We start from the raw sequence: 15,802 nt of genomic DNA on the forward strand, positions 1-15,802 counted from the left end.
GATACCAGAGCGCTGCACAACCATTGCGTCTTTAGTTAAGTAGCAAGGGATGTATATAGCAGTTAATAAGTTTGACACGAATGGGTGCGTCAGATAAAAGTTCATCAAACTGGTGGGTTAAGTTACTACGGTTAATTATTTACCTGCTTAATATAAACTTTGTACCTTTTTAAATACCAACATCGGCATTTGAATGAAATAAACACTCAAAATTAGAAAAATAATCCAGGTAGAATATTACAAAAATGTTGATACATTAATTGTATGTCCACTTAGCGGTTAGGGTGCCGGCTTGGGATCATAGGATCCTGAGTTTGAATCCCGGTCGATCGCTGAATTAACGCCAGGGGGGTTGACTCAGCCTGTCATCCTTCCGAGGTCGGCAAATTGAGTACCAGCCTGCTGGGATGAATGATCCTGGCATGTACCCCGATTTAGAATAGGTACACCGTATCCCTGCGCATCGTAAGAGGCGACTAAGGGTTGGCGTCAGGAAGGGCATCCGGCCATAAAAACATTGCCTCAAAAAGGGAACCATGAGGTCATGGAGTCCGCAAGGCTAACCCCTGCTGTAGCATAGAAAACAGGGCCTTAAAACGATCATTCATTTTAAAAAATACATTCATTGTATGTCCACAATCTTGTCTCGCCACATCCCCAAATTTCTCCCTCTTTGCACCATGTATATCTCCTATAAATGGACAAGTTGTGTGTGTGTGTGTGTGTGTGTGTGTGTGTGTGTGTGTGTGTGTGTGTGTGTGTGTGAGAGGCATGTTTTTGTGGAGTTCTACTGGAGCTTTCTGATGTCAAGTGTGATACACCAAAATGATCGAGATGATCTCCTGAGTTGATTAGGCTCATGAATTACAAGCAATCAGGAAGAATTCCCATGTTTTGAACAGCACACCACGTTAAGGTGTATAGAGCAGCTTAATAGGTCCTTACACGGCATGGCATTATTATTACAAAATAAATAACAAAAATAATGATAACATTGTAACTAAGCATATATTAATTAATAATAATAATGAAAACAACAATAATAATAGTAGTATCATTTGTGAATAATAATATCGAACAGTATAATCCCCCCCACCTGCCATGGCCCAAGCACATTGATTAGACCAATGAAAAATTGGTCCAATGCACCAATGGGCCCACCTTGACCCCCTCCATACCTCTCCCCCTTTTCCCGTGTACGCCATGAATAGATCGCTCATTTCTGGACAGTCTTCACACAAATTCAGGAAGTGTTTCTGATGTCTCCCAAACCTAAACTTGAATAGTAATAGGGATTTAAAAAAATTAATTTAGCCTTGAATGATTTGACAAGACTCAATAATTAAGGTCCAACCTCGTTTCAGAAGACAATAGCTGATTTTAATGACACATGGGAGTCCTCAATTCACTGATAATCAACAGAGTAACACATACACGAATAAAATCAAATCACCATGTTGGGTCAGTACTCCACATTCAAGCATACAAAATGAACCAAGTGCCTCCCCAATCTTGCTGCAGTACGGCTATTTATGGTCAGAGATGAAAGGAAAGGTCAAATAAGGTTCAAAGAGATAAGCATTGCGTGATTCTTCCATTTCTTGGATCAGCTTTTCCCTCGTTATCTTCACCTCTCTCGGCCAAAAATGTCAAGTCATGAGAAAACAGATTCAAACATCTTACAAAATAAACAGAGCCTACTGCTCCTTGAGATAAAACATGCTGTCGCGTGCCTGAAGAAATCTGCTTTGCTTCTCAATCTTCCTGCTGCAAAAAAACAAGGTTGCAAAAGTTCAAATCAGTGAGTGTCACACATCATTGTTACAAGTTCTATATTTTAAATCTTTTTAATATATATGTGTATATAGGTATCGTACGAAAAGTCGTATCACATAAAAAGTATACTATTTATACAATATCAAGCTGACAAGCGACTATATCCTTCCTATTCTCTAATCAAGCTTACTTGGCTACGCGGCTATAAAACTAGCTGGCATCACAGTTCAAGCTGAATGCCTGCCTCCAACGCGAGCCTAAAGAATTGTTATATTTCCATAGAATGCAGTTAACACTGATTAATATATGTATTCATTAAGTTTAAGTGTTTGCAATGGCAAGGTCGAGGCTCAGGCAAATCCACTTGATTTACACGAATTACGTACGCAAATTAATTTTGCTTCCACACGAGCAAGGTGAATTTAGCTATAAATTGGTTTTTTTTGTATACAAGATCGAGGCTCGTGAAAGAGCTAACATTAATCACACAGAAAGACAAACTGACACATAATACATATAGCATCGGGAGCGGTAGACAAGATGGGGAGAGAGGGGGAAGGACACAAACACAACATTTGAGAGCAGGGACCGAGAGACATCGAGAGATCTGTGGGAGGGAGAGGGCTTTGGGGGGGGGGGGGGCATGGGTAGGGGGGGTGGGAGAGGTATAAAACATATGGACACTGCCAGGACTTCCAGGAAAGAAGTTGGAATTTCAAACAAGGTGGGTACTAGTAACAATCCTGAAACAATCAAGAAACAATCCTGAGTTTCCAACTTATTGCTAAATTGATAGCTGAGATGGATGCACATAATATGCACCCATAATATAAACCACGGTGCCAATGAAAAAAACATGGGATAAAAAGCTTCTCCAAACTGTCCCTATTTCTTGATTATTATTTTTTTGTATTAGTGACTGTCCCTATTCACCCGTAAAACGGGGTGGATAGGGACAGCCATAAAAATCCTATTTATTCCTATTTAACCCATATATGGGGTTAATAGGGACTATAAGTTGCTTTTTTTTTAAAACAAGAGAACACTTTTTTTTTTTTTTTTTTTTTTTTTTGTATACAAGATCGAGGCTCGTGAAAGAGCTAACATTAATCACACAAAAAGACAAACCGACACACAAAACACAAAAAACAAGGGGAGCGGAGGACAAGATGGGGAGAGAGGGGGAAGGACACAAAAGAGAGGGGGAAGAGGGGGAAGGACACAAACACAACATTTGAGAGCAGGGACATCGGGAGGACTTGGGGGGAGGTGGGAGAGGAATAAAACATATGAACACTGCAAGGACTCTGGGGTGAATTACCGGGGGTAGAAAAGATCAAGGTTTTCGATGGGGGAAGATAAGAGATGGTGGTGAACAGCTGTTTTAAAGACCTGGAGGGAGGAGTGGGATTGAAGGGAGTGGGGGAGTTTGTTCCAGAGGCGGGAGAAAAGGGGAATGAAAGAGTGAAGGTGAGCAGAGAGCCTAGACTTTGGCAGTTTAACCATAAGAGGGTTGCAGGCATATCTTGTGCGACCTGAAGGAATATTGGGGGGACAGAGCACAGAGAGAGCTGGGGGAGCAAGGCCGGAGAGGAGTCGGTAGAAGACAGAAAGACCACCAACCTGCCTGCGGTGAGTGAGTGAAAGGCCCTCGGTGTTGACTACATCGCAGGAGATTCCAATGACTCTGAAAGCTTTGGCCTCAACAGCGTGAAGTCGAGCAAGGTGTGAGGCAGGAGCACCAGCCCAGAGGGGGGAACAGTATTCCATTGAGCTGCGGATGAAAGCCTTGTATGTGGTGAGGAGCTCAGGTGTGCCAAGGAAGGACTTCGCACGACGGAGGATGCCCAGTCGGCGACTGGCTTTGGAGGCCAGCTTGGAAATGTGGTTTTCCCAAGAAAGATCATGGCAGATAGTGAGACCCAAAAGCTTGAGCGACAGAACTTCTTGGAGAGGATTGTTGAGAATGTAGATGGGAGGGTTGTCCAGTCGGTCCTTTCGGAGAGACATTGTAAGAGTGTGAGATTTGTCAGGATTGAAAGACATGTTCCACTTGTTTGACCAGTCTGTGATTTTGTCCAGGTCTGCAGAGAGTGAGGAGGCTGCAGACTGCCGATCTGAGGGATGAGGAATGGAGCGACAGAGAGTAGAGTCGTCAGCAAAGAGATAGAGAGGATTTTCAAGAGAGTCAGAGAGATCATTGATGAAGACCAGAAAAAGCACAGGGCCCAGAACACTACCTTGGGGAACTCCAGCCTGAACAGGAAGAGGAGATGAGAGAAACCCATTCAGGGCCACACGTTGACTACGACCAGAGAGGAATTTTTTTGGGCGGCCAGACCAGAGGAAAGAGGTTATCGAAATCGAAAATTTCGAAAATGACCAGATTTTTCTGGTTTTTGACCATTTGAAATGACCATTTCGAAATGACCAAATGACCATTTCGAAAATGACCAAATGACCAGTAATCGAAAAGACCAGAGAGGAAAAAACACTTTCAACCCAAATATCAACAAATCAGCATGGTTATCAATTTTCAGCGAAAAAAGTTTCTGAACTTTTTTCAGTTTGTGTCCCTATTCACCTTGCTGTCCCTATTCACCCCATTTTACGGTATCAATCTTGTCCACCCCATGGATCCTTTCCTGCCCCCCCCCTATTCTTTGTCCAAGTCTCCCTCTATCTTGTACTTCAACTGTGCTGATGGTATCCCCCTTTCTCTCCTGTTAATTTTGTCCTGTTACATCCTGATTAGTTCAGTGTACTTACTCTTTCATGTGTCTTGCCCCTGTATAAAAAAAGTCTTTGTTATGACTCTGCCATTGTTTGAACTGCCAAATTCCCAGACCCAAAGCATCCTCTGGAGGAAATATGCCAAAAAATATATTTAGGCCTATTTCATTCAGGGGTGGATTTATTTGGCAGCACGATAAACTATGAAATCCTATTTCATCTCCAACATAACATAAAGGAAGATGATTTGTAATCAATATTGTAATCACCACTGGCAACGATGGAAGAATCGAGGTGAATATGATGAGGCATGAGGTGTGGGAAGCGTGTGATAAAGATGCAGCACCATCTAGTCCTAGAGGTACCGTTGCTGGCTGGCGAAAAAGGATAGCACGGCGATCAATAGAGTAATCACCAATATTCTAATCACTGCTGTCGAAGATGGAAGAATTTAGAAGAATACAATGAGTCATGATGCGAGTAAAGCGTGTGATAAAGATGCCACACCACCTAGATGCAAAAAGACACAATTCATCAGTGCTGCGACCAATCGAAGAGTGAAGAAAGGCGACATAGCGACAGCCACACAACCCCTATTTATTATAGTATAAGATAAAGGATATAAGAACACAAGATAAGATAAAAGTGAAAATTTTGGTTTTCTTTGTTGAAGTTGTCATGAAATGTGTTGGACAAATTGTAAATCACCATAACCGTTTAAGTGCCCACAACAATCTTAAAGGTACTACTATAGCAGAGAAACACGGTCCAATGAGCAGCAATTGTAGCGACCGTACTGGTTGCATTCACAGAATTTGTACCTGGCAACATAACATTCTGTTCATAAAGGAAACACACACGTACTTCTCAGTTATGAGGAGGTCTGGAATCCACAGGTCAGAGATAGGCAGAGCAATCCCGTCAAGACCAAACACCCCTTGATTCCAAGACAGTCGTGGGTCATTCCATTGCTTAGAACGGCAAAGGACAAAAGTGAGAATCTTTGTACATGTAAGCCCTCCTCACACAAATAAAAAATGGGCACAAAAAGCTGGCAGAGGAGTACAGTACATTATCATGTTTTTTTTTTACCTGAATTCAGATTCTGAACAACTTGGATGTATGGTAACAACAACAACAACATGCATTTTAAGGCCATTTTCCCTGCTAGAGCGGGGGTTAGCCTTGCGGTCCTCATGACAATCTTCTCCATTTTGCCCTATTTTCTGCATCTCTCCTTGTTTAACCCCCTTGCCCGCATTTCTTCGTCCACCATCTTTAGCAAAGTCTTTATCGGTCTTCCCCGTCCTCTACTTCCTTCTACATTCATTTCCATCACTCTTCTCAACCAGTCAATTTCATCCTTCCTCAACATATGACCAAACCATCTCAACCTGTTTCTCTTCACAGTATCCATCACAGGCTCTATTCCCATCATCTTTCGCAATTCATCATTTGTCTTCCTCTCTCTCAACGATACTCCACACATCCACCGAACCATTCGCATTTCCACCCTCTCCAGCCTTCGTTGCTGCTCTACTTCATTACCCATGTCTCGCTCCCATAAATCATAAAACTTCTCACACATGCAGCATACACCTTTCCCTTCAGCTTCAATGACACTCCCCTCCTCGTCAGCACTACACTCAGTTCCCGAAACTTCTTCCATGCACATCTCACTCGAGCAACCGTTGCCGAGTCTGATCCACCTTCTCCATTCAGCATGTCTCCTAGGTAGCAAAATGTTTTCACACTTTCCAGCTTCATGCCATCTCCAAGATCCAACTCAACATTTCCTCCACCTGCAGCTCCCTCTGTGCACACCTTACACTTGAATGTAGCTGCCACACTGGTTAATGACCCTCTCAAACCACTACATTTTTGATGAACCCACTCAGGGCACATTGTACATTGAATGGAGTTCACTCCGACACCCTTCCTGCACACAGCACACGGCCACTTCCCAGTTCTTTCCACCTCACCACATGCTTTACCACTTGCCATCACCTTCGTCTTTCTGATATTCACCTTCAGACCTTTTGTCTCCATACATTCCTTCCACTTGTTCATCTTCTCCTTCAGTCCATCCATACTTTCTGCAATCAACACCAAATCATCTGCATACAACAACTCCCACGGCAAACCCTCCTTTACGTTCCGAGCCAGCACCTCCATCACAGCTACAAATAGTTGTGGACTTAGTACCGACCCCTGATGCACTCCCACCTTCACCTCAAACTCACCACTGTTCCCGTCCTTCGTATGTATGGCAAGTATGGTAAGATGTATGGGTATGGTAAGTGAGATGTATGATAAGTGAGAGTAAAATAAGTATTACAGATGCGACACGAGGAAAAAGCCTATTTCCTCCAGAGGTGGACCCATATGTAGCTTTGCGTGTGTCTCGTCTCGTCCCTTCCCCAATATATGGGAGAAGCTATTGTAATAAAAAACAAACAAAAAAAAACCACCTTTAGAGGCCATTTTTCCCCGCAAGCGGGGGTTGGCCTTTTTCGGGAACTGTGGTTGTTGTTGTTTTTCGGTCCCCTTTTTGAAGCAATGTTTTACGGCCGGATGCCCTTCCTGACGCCAACCCTTTTTGCCGCCTTTAACGACAAGCAGGGAATTACCAGTGAACTGGTACTCAATTTGCCGACCTCGGAAGGATGACAGGCTGAGTCAACCCCCCTGGCGTTAATTCAGCGATTGACCGGGATTCGAACCCAGGATCCTAGGATCCTTAGCCGGCACCCTAGCCACTAGCCCAACACCAGGGATATTGTAATCGTTCTGTATTAATGAGCGAGTGTCTGTGTGCATGTGTGAGTGTATGAGTCTGCATGCAGATCAACTTTACCAAATCGCTCATTCTCAGAACTAACAGAATCTACATATACTGTTGCGGTTTTGGACCACAGGGAGAGACAAACATCCCCACATAGAATGGACCTAGTTATGTCATAGTATCCTGTTTAGCTTTTAAATGTACCATACTGTATTCATGTAAGTAGATATGTGTTGCGAGTGTGCCGTTGGAAGTCCCATATCTGTTGTTTTTCTATTTTACATTTTTTTTTTTTGCTACAGCCATTTTAATATCTTACAGCACACAAACACTTTCTCCACTGAAAACAGCGCTTAGGTCGTGCCCTCTGCTTCCAACCCTTCTCACAAGCGTAAAAACAGCCTCTAACCAGTTTGGTGAGTATCGGGTCTAGACCATCGGCCTCCAATCATAATTAATATGGCTATGGCTCCATCCATCATAATTAAGCTGGACAGCGCACCAAAAATTGGGACCAATCCCAAGATGCCACCAGAGGTCAGGGCTTTGACATGCCAATCAGGTGAGAAGGGAGGCCCCCACCCACCACGACTCATCCCATCGACATGGTGGGAGCCTGAGCGAGGAAAATCCCATAAAAGGTAGGACGCCCGGGCACACAAGAGCTTCTTTTCACACACACACTGTCTTGAAGAGTTTATTGAGTCTGAGAAATTATTGCGGCTTCTTCATGGGTTTTCTCTCTATCTTCCCTTTCACTTGCTTTCTAGTTCTTGCTCTTCTCCTTTACCACCTTTCATTCTTTTATTCACCTTTCCTTTCATTCTCGCACCTTTCTTCATCATTCACACATACACATCCTAAACCTCTCGCCCTTGTGCACCTTCACATTGAGTCCCAGTCGTTACACTCATGCCGTTTGGTTGCATCACTAGCCGCACTTCACCTTGCCCACCTCCAGAATTTCCCGTCAAACACCAGCATCGAGTTTGTGCCGCGGACGGTCCATCGCTGGGCGCATAGAGACAGTGGCACATTGGTGGCGTGGAGGAGGGCTCCAGAGTGGAGCGAGAGGGTTCCGGGAATGAGACCATCTGAGACAGAACCATTGGGCAGCCCTAGCTCAACACTGCTAGTGCAAGGTGTGCAGGGGCATGGCACACAACCCCATCTTCTTCTTTCTCTTCTCTCCCCTCACCTTACTCTCACTGTTCTTTATTTTCCCACTGGATGCATGTTTGGCGCCATGTTAATGTAAAGTCGACAAGTCAGGAGACGACGATGGTTCACGAGCGAGCGGTATTCAATGACAAAGGACGGACTATAACCGAAACAGGCCCGGACTGGGGGGTTGGGGGCCCACATAGCAGGTGTCGGCCCTCGACATGCAGTGTACATGCCTATTTACAAAGGGCCCCAATGCACTGCGTTATGAGGTTATTTAGCTACACAATACCGAAAATTTGGTTCGATTCCCACAACTTTGAAAATTTGACCTTTGTGACATTCAAAGGTCAAACGTCGGAGATTCTGAAATTTGTTGGAAAACTTTTATTTCATGATGTATGTGATAATATAAGATCATGTATGACAATTCACCCTATCAGGAAGCGAACAATGTAATAAAACCATCAAAAATAGACTTTTCAAAATTTAGTGACCTTGTGACCTTGACCTTGGGGCAAAAATGAAAAATTGAGCTCCGTGGGGCTAGACACATGACATTGGCCTAACCAAATACCGAAACCCCTGTCAGATTCCACCAACTCCCTCAGAGAAGATGTAGCTTGAACTCGATTACCCCCTAAAAAGACATCTTTTTCGGGCGTGGCTCCGCCCACAATGGGCGCAATACGCCCACTCTAGGCAGGACACAACGAGATCATGATATCAACCTCCCACCCAAGTTTCATCAAGATCGGATGATATCATCGGGTAGTTATGCTGCGGACAGACAGACACACAGACACACACCCATGACGAATATAGTGGACACTCTGTTTGATAACTCATGAACCAATAAGTGACTGACAAGGATCCGAGGGCGTGGGTCATTAGGGGATAAGGGGAATGTATGTGTGCTTGTGAATTTTCCTGTATATACTTGCTTGTGAAATCTGTTTTGTAAATACGCATTTACGCGTCTTGTTATACGCGTCTTGTTATAATACGCGTCTTGTAAATACGCGTCTTGTTATAATACATGCTTGAAACCATGTCGTGTCCCGATTTATTCTGGCTATTTTGATGGTGATGTAGGGTAGCTGTGGGTGATTGGACAAATTTAATTGGGCTCATCGATCACTAGAAGCGGGTATGCAACAACTGGTCCCGCTCAGCCAACTAATTAAGATCTGCTGCATGATTGCTGGCATGGTACTCGCTCGTTTCCGGTCTTCTTTGAAAGGTAACACAACAATGGGCGAAGGATCCCACTGGAAGTTCTGGGCTACTGACTATTGTGGTTCTTTAAAACGTTCCATCCCCTTTACTTGGACGTATCTGGAGACGACGTCCGCCACAATACATTTGGCTGGTTTGTGACACTCTGCAGTTAAAAGCTCTATCTACTACCTCACCCAACCCCTAACATAATGATATTGAAACATGGTTGTCTCATTTCACCCGGAAATGTGAAATGTGTTTGTTTGGGTGAAATGTGTTTTCACCCAAACATGGTTGTCTCTCAGGAAATTGTTTTTCAAGATAACATTCGCAAAGCACCTCAAGAGCACAGGCTCGACGAGCGGCTGTCCTTCGGCACATTTCAGCAAAGTTGTCTAATCTAAATCAAATTGAACAGTTACCTACAGAGGGGTATATGAGTGGTAGCAGGATTGCACAGGCTTTTTGGCCTAATCACATCTTTATGTCTAATTTAACCATAGGTTTCTTTATACCTTGAACGTTGAATACGTATGTCCAAGTTAGCCACTCCTGTTCCCAAAGATGTACTTGTGCTCACCTACATGTACTCAAATCTCTAAAATAGTCACATAAACGCAGTTTTTACACACCATTTAAAAGGGCTTTGTAAATTTTGCAATTAAAACACATTCGTGTTTTCAATCGAAAAAGAGTGATCACACTCAGTGGCTTTTTGCGTGAAAATGGTTGCACTCAGTGCCATTGCTGATAAATAACCCGGCTCACATGTTGCATTTCCTCTCCCAAAATTACTTCCTAAAACTTAATAGTTTAAGTTTAAGGCCGTAAGTAATAAACAGTTAAGTTAAGGCCGTAAGTAATAAAACTTACGGCCTACGTTTTATGGGAGAACGGCTCGATAAGTCTCAATAAAAAAACAGAAACATGATGGCATCGTGAAAGAATTAAACAAACTCACCTGGAGGAGATGGAAAACAACCCCAATTCTCTGATACTTCAGTTCCTGAAACAAAGAAAATATGGCATATCGTTATGAGGAGCATAACCTGTAACAAATTGATTATATTAGCTTAATATGGATAACAGCACATTGATGGGAATCTTGAATGGCGAATACCAAAGAGTAGTAAAGCAAATGCCATCCTGCCAGCGCAAGGCATGACAATGTAGCCAAATCTAAAAAAAATTGTTTTAGATGGACATGCCAGACCAAGCAGGTCCAACTACTGTAAATCAAAAAGAGGACATTATGTTAAAACAACAATACCAACAAAAATGCACAAACAGCTGGCTTCTGAGAAGACTCACGTACAGCGTTTGTGACGTCCCAAAGTGCGACGGTTAAATTGATCCTCAACGATTCATTTTCTGGAGCAGGAATCACATTCTTCTTGTAATTGGACATCAGGTGCTCAATCAATCTCTCCAGGGTGGTACCCATTGCTTCGGCATCCAGGGATGGGCACACTGTTTGTTGCACACATATACATCAGGGTGATAGTTCACATAGTGCTCAGATGATACTGGCATAGATATACAAATTAAACTTTACAATCGTTTTACCATACTTTAGACTTCATATAGTTCATCGTTGATGGTACATACAGGATTATGACATGATTAAGGTGTTCTCAAATGGTTGATAAATATTGTTCATACATTTACAAAAAGAAAGATCTCACCAGTTTGGAGGGAAGCTTAACAGCTTTACAATCAAAGGGCTAAGGGCTGCAGACCACACAGTCTGCATGCAGATCAACTTTTTACTGGTCTTTATGTTTATCACTTAAGCACTGGTCTTTATGTTTGGCCAGGGCTCTGACTGGGCCACTCAAGGACATTTATGTTTTTGTTCATTAGCCACTACAGTGTGGCATTGGATGTGTGCTTTGGGTCATCGTCATGCTGAAAGGTAAACTTCCATCCCAATTTAAGCTTTCTTGCAGAGGGAAGCTTGTTTTCCTCGAGGATTCTTCTGTATTTTGCTCCATCCATTTGCTCCATTTGCTCCATCCATCCAGTCCCTGCGGATGAGAAACATCCCCATAACATGATGCTGCCATGACTATGCTTTACAGTAGGGATGGTGTTCTTTGGGTGATGTGCTGTGTTGGGTTTGCACCAAATGTAATGTTTTGCATTTCGGCCAAAAAGTTCCATCTTGGTTTCGTCAGACCACAAAACTTTTTGCTATTAGGCTTCAGAAGTTCCAGAGTGGTTTTTTGCATACCTCAAACGGGACTCAAGGTGAGCTTTTTTGAGTAATGGCTTCCTTCTTGCCACCCTACCATGCAGGCCAGACTTGTGAAGTGCTTGGGATATTGTTGTCACATGCACACAGTGACTAGTCTTTGCCATAAAGGCCTGTAGATCTTTCAAAGTTGCTACTAGCCTCTTGGTGGCCTCTGTGATCAGTCTCCTCCTTGCTTGGTCATCCAGTTGGGAGGGATGGCCTGATCTCTGCAGGGTCTTCGTGGTACCATACACCTTCCACTTCTTAATGATTGTCTTGACTGCGCTCCAAGGGATATTCAAGACCTTTGAATTATTTTTATACCCATCCCCTGATCTGTGCCTTTCCACAACTTTATCCTGGAGGTCTTTCAAAAGCTCCTTGGTGCTCATGGTTGAGTCTTTGCTGTGAATGTATTACCCAGCAGAGGAAACCTACAGCAACAACTGATTAAATTCTGTAATAATCAGAATCACTACAATTTAACACAGGTGGAGGCCAATTACCTTGGTGTGTGATTTTGAAGGTGATTGGTTACACCTGAGATAATTTACAATTGCTATTATAAGGGGGGTGAACACTTATCCAAGATATTCTAGTTTTGTATTTTTTATTAATTGTCTGAAATTTGTAGAATTTGTTTTTTACTTGGAAGTTGTGCGTTACGATGTGAAAATAAAGGAGGAAAAGTCTGATTTAATGCATTTTAATTCCAAGTGATAAGGCAACAAAAGGTGAAAATTTTGAAAGGGAGTGTCGACTTCCTATAGTGTTTTCGGCACTTTGTACGTGTTTTAGCATTGTAGAACAATAGCACTTTTTATGTTCAGCCCCCCTGCCCTCAAACAGCACTTTTTATGTTCAGCTCCCCCCCCCACCCTCCCCCCATTTTAGGTAAGCATAACTAAGTATTGGAACAGATGAACTTAAAGTAAATTAAAGTAGTATAATAGTTAGTGTTTGGTATCGAGCCTGTGACCCATCGATGTTGCCAAACTCTTGGTATCTTCCTAAACAATGCTTTGCCAAGCCTTTACTGCAGCCATTTTCAGTTGTTGCTTTGAGAGGGGTCTCCTCTTCAGCAAGTGAAATGCACGTTCCATAGAATTTACATCAGGAGAATGGCTTGGCCAGTCTAAAACCTTCCACTCCCCCACCCACCCCCCCGCCCCTCCCCCGTTCATTCGTTCTCTTGATTATTACCTCTGAAGTAAAAGTTATTACCTCTTACCTCTTATTATTACCTCTTAGTTATTACCTCTATTACCAGACGGAAGCATCTCCTCAGTGAAAGACACATGAAAGCCCGCTTGGAGTTTGCAAAAAAGCACCTAAAGGACTCTCAGACTGTGAGAAACAATATTCTGTGGTCTGATGAAACCAAGATTGAACTGTTTGGCTTCCGTCTGGCCACTCTGCCATATAGCCCAGATCGGTGGAGTGTTGCAGTGATGGTTGTCCTTCTGGAAGTTTCTCCCATCCCCACACAGGATCTCAGGAGCTCAGCCAGTGACCATCCGGTTCTTGGTCACCTCTCTTACCAAGGCCCTTCTCCCCCGATTGCTCAGTTTGGCCGGGCGGCCAGCTCTAGGAAGAGTCCTGGTTGTTCCAAACTTCTTCCATTTAAGAATTATGGAGGCCACTGTGTTCTTGGGAATGTTCAATGCAGCAGAGATTTTTTTGTAGGCCTCCCAGATCTGTGCCTCGACACAATCCTGTCTCTGAGCTTTGCAGGCAGTTCCTTCGACCTCATGGCTTGGTTTTTGCTCTGATATGCATTGTCAGCTGTGAGACCTTATATAGACAGGTGTGTGCCTTTCCAAACCATGTACAATCAATTGAATTTACCACAGGTGGACTCCATTCAAGGTGTAGAAACATCTCAAAGATGATCGTGAGAAATGGGAGGCACCTGAGCTAAATTTCAAGTGTCATAGCAAAGGGTATGAATACTTATGTCAATGTGATATTTCAGTTTTTTCTTATTAATAAATTTGCAAAACTTTCTAAAATCCTGTTTTCTCTTTGTCATTATGGGGTATTGAGTGTAGATTGATGACGGAAAAAATGAATTTAAATGATTGCAGCATAAGGCTGCAACATAACAAAATGTGAAAAAGTTAAGGGGTCTGAATACTTTCTGAATGCACTGTAAATCTCTTAAAGACCTTTAAACTTATAACTTCTCATAATGGAATATTTTCCGCTCGGATTCCCATGAGACATTTTGATAACCGGTATGCAAACAATTTTACTGTGATTCCTATCTCTTGAATGGTCGTCTTTAATTCTTGAATAAAAAATATAGAGGGCCTCCATTGTGCGTTTTGCCCTGAACTAAATGAAAGATGGTCTGCAAACAATCCGACTGTGACCCTGGATTATGACAACACCTGGACTGTCATAGCACAACTGTTCAAACATTGCTTGACTGTCAAAGAATCAATAGTTTGAGAGCGACTCAGGATATGATCACGTGTGCACACAAACCTCAATGAAAATCATGATCCCGACCATATACAATCAACAAAGCACATCCGCAGATGCCATTCAAAAATATTTGTGGACTTGACCTCACTTGCTCCTTGTGCGTTTTGAGAAATGTGATTTTGATGCTAATGGGGCAGAACATAAACACCAGGAAAACGCAGCCTTCCTTTTTCCAAGTGTTCAGCATTGGGATCATGCTGGATTATTGTGTTGTTAAAGTTATGTGTCATATGAAAGATCATGAAAAGGTTAGATCCATTTTGGGTACTGATTTGCATTACAATGTTAATTGTTGCTTTTTTTCTGGTGGTCATGGCTGAAAGCATCGGGTAAACATAGAGGTTCATATATTGATGAAAATGTCCATGTGAGAAGGTGATATATTTTCATATATATAGACAAGGTGAAATATGTTTCGTTTGGAAGTTTCCTTAAGGATTTAATTAATTAAGAATCTTCTTAAGTCTTAAGACTTCTTAAGAATTGAGAGCTGTTGCTAAATTGTTTTTCTCGACAAAAACAAGTGTCGTGGAAGAGCAAGGTTGAACTACCAGTGGGGTATCGGGGCAACAAATGGGCTTAGGCAGCAAGGGATAAACTAACAGGAAGCTAGAGCAGCCCAGGGTGGAGTGCATACCCCTGTCAGGATGAACTGTTAACGTTTTGTATCCCACTGATAGGCTGCATCTGGATCTGGGCCTGAACCAAAATGGAATCGCCTTCTTCTTGTCCCCGAACCAACTCATCCACCTACCAGTTTTTTCATAACTCACAAGAGATAACATAAAAGATGAAACTTGGTGGAGAGGTTGGGTGTGTGACAAGGACGAATTGGTTAGATTTTGGTGAAAATTCGAGTACGAATATCCTGATACGAGATTTAAATATTTTTATGTGATTCTTCACCATTGGGAGATCAGGCCAAAAACGATACATAGCAGGATATCTCAAAAAGTTATGGACGGAGTTGGACGAAATTGGTGAACCGGTTGTGTGTGTGACAAGGAAGAATCGATTCTATTTTGGTGAAGATCCAGATCCGGATCCGGCTCGTAAAATTTCTTAAGCGATTCATCACCATTGGGAGATAGGGCCAAAAACGATACATAGCAGGATATCTCAAAAAGTTGTGGACTGATTTGGACGAAACTTGGTGAACAAGTTGTGTGTGTGTCTGTGTGACAAGAAAGAATCGATTAGATTTTGGCGAAGATATAAATATGGATTCAAATACGAGAATCGTTAAATTTTTAAGCGATTCTTCACCATTGAGAGATCAGATGAAAAGCGATATATAACATGATATTTTTAAAAGTTATGGGCGAGTTAAGAATAAACTTGGTGGACGAGTTGGTCAGGTGACAAGAACAAGCCGATTCGATTTTGATTCGGGTCCG

At 42.7% G+C, this 15,802-nt stretch overlaps 1 protein-coding gene across 1 annotated transcript in view; it reads right to left on the reverse strand.

Moving 5' to 3' along the window:
* Positions 1 to 1,358: 1,358 nt before the first annotated feature.
* The window catches only part of LOC137413362 (5-hydroxytryptamine receptor 3B-like), a 28,724-nt gene continuing 14,280 nt past the window's right edge, over positions 1,359 to 15,802 (reverse strand). Inside the window, exons 7-10 of the mRNA XM_078766040.1 lie at positions 10,995 to 11,125; positions 10,641 to 10,685; positions 5,374 to 5,480; positions 1,359 to 1,767 (exon numbers count right to left, since the gene is read on the reverse strand). Coding sequence (XP_078622166.1) covers positions 1,698 to 1,767; positions 5,374 to 5,480; positions 10,641 to 10,685; positions 10,995 to 11,125 — 353 coding nt within the window. The 3' untranslated portion in view covers positions 1,359 to 1,697. The remainder of the gene's footprint in view (positions 1,768 to 5,373; positions 5,481 to 10,640; positions 10,686 to 10,994; positions 11,126 to 15,802) is intronic.

This window comes from Myxine glutinosa, chromosome 12 (genome assembly GCF_964187855.1).
Source record: "Myxine glutinosa chromosome 12, kmMyxGlut1.1, whole genome shotgun sequence".
NCBI classification, from domain to species: Eukaryota; Metazoa; Chordata; class Myxini; order Myxiniformes; family Myxinidae; genus Myxine; species Myxine glutinosa.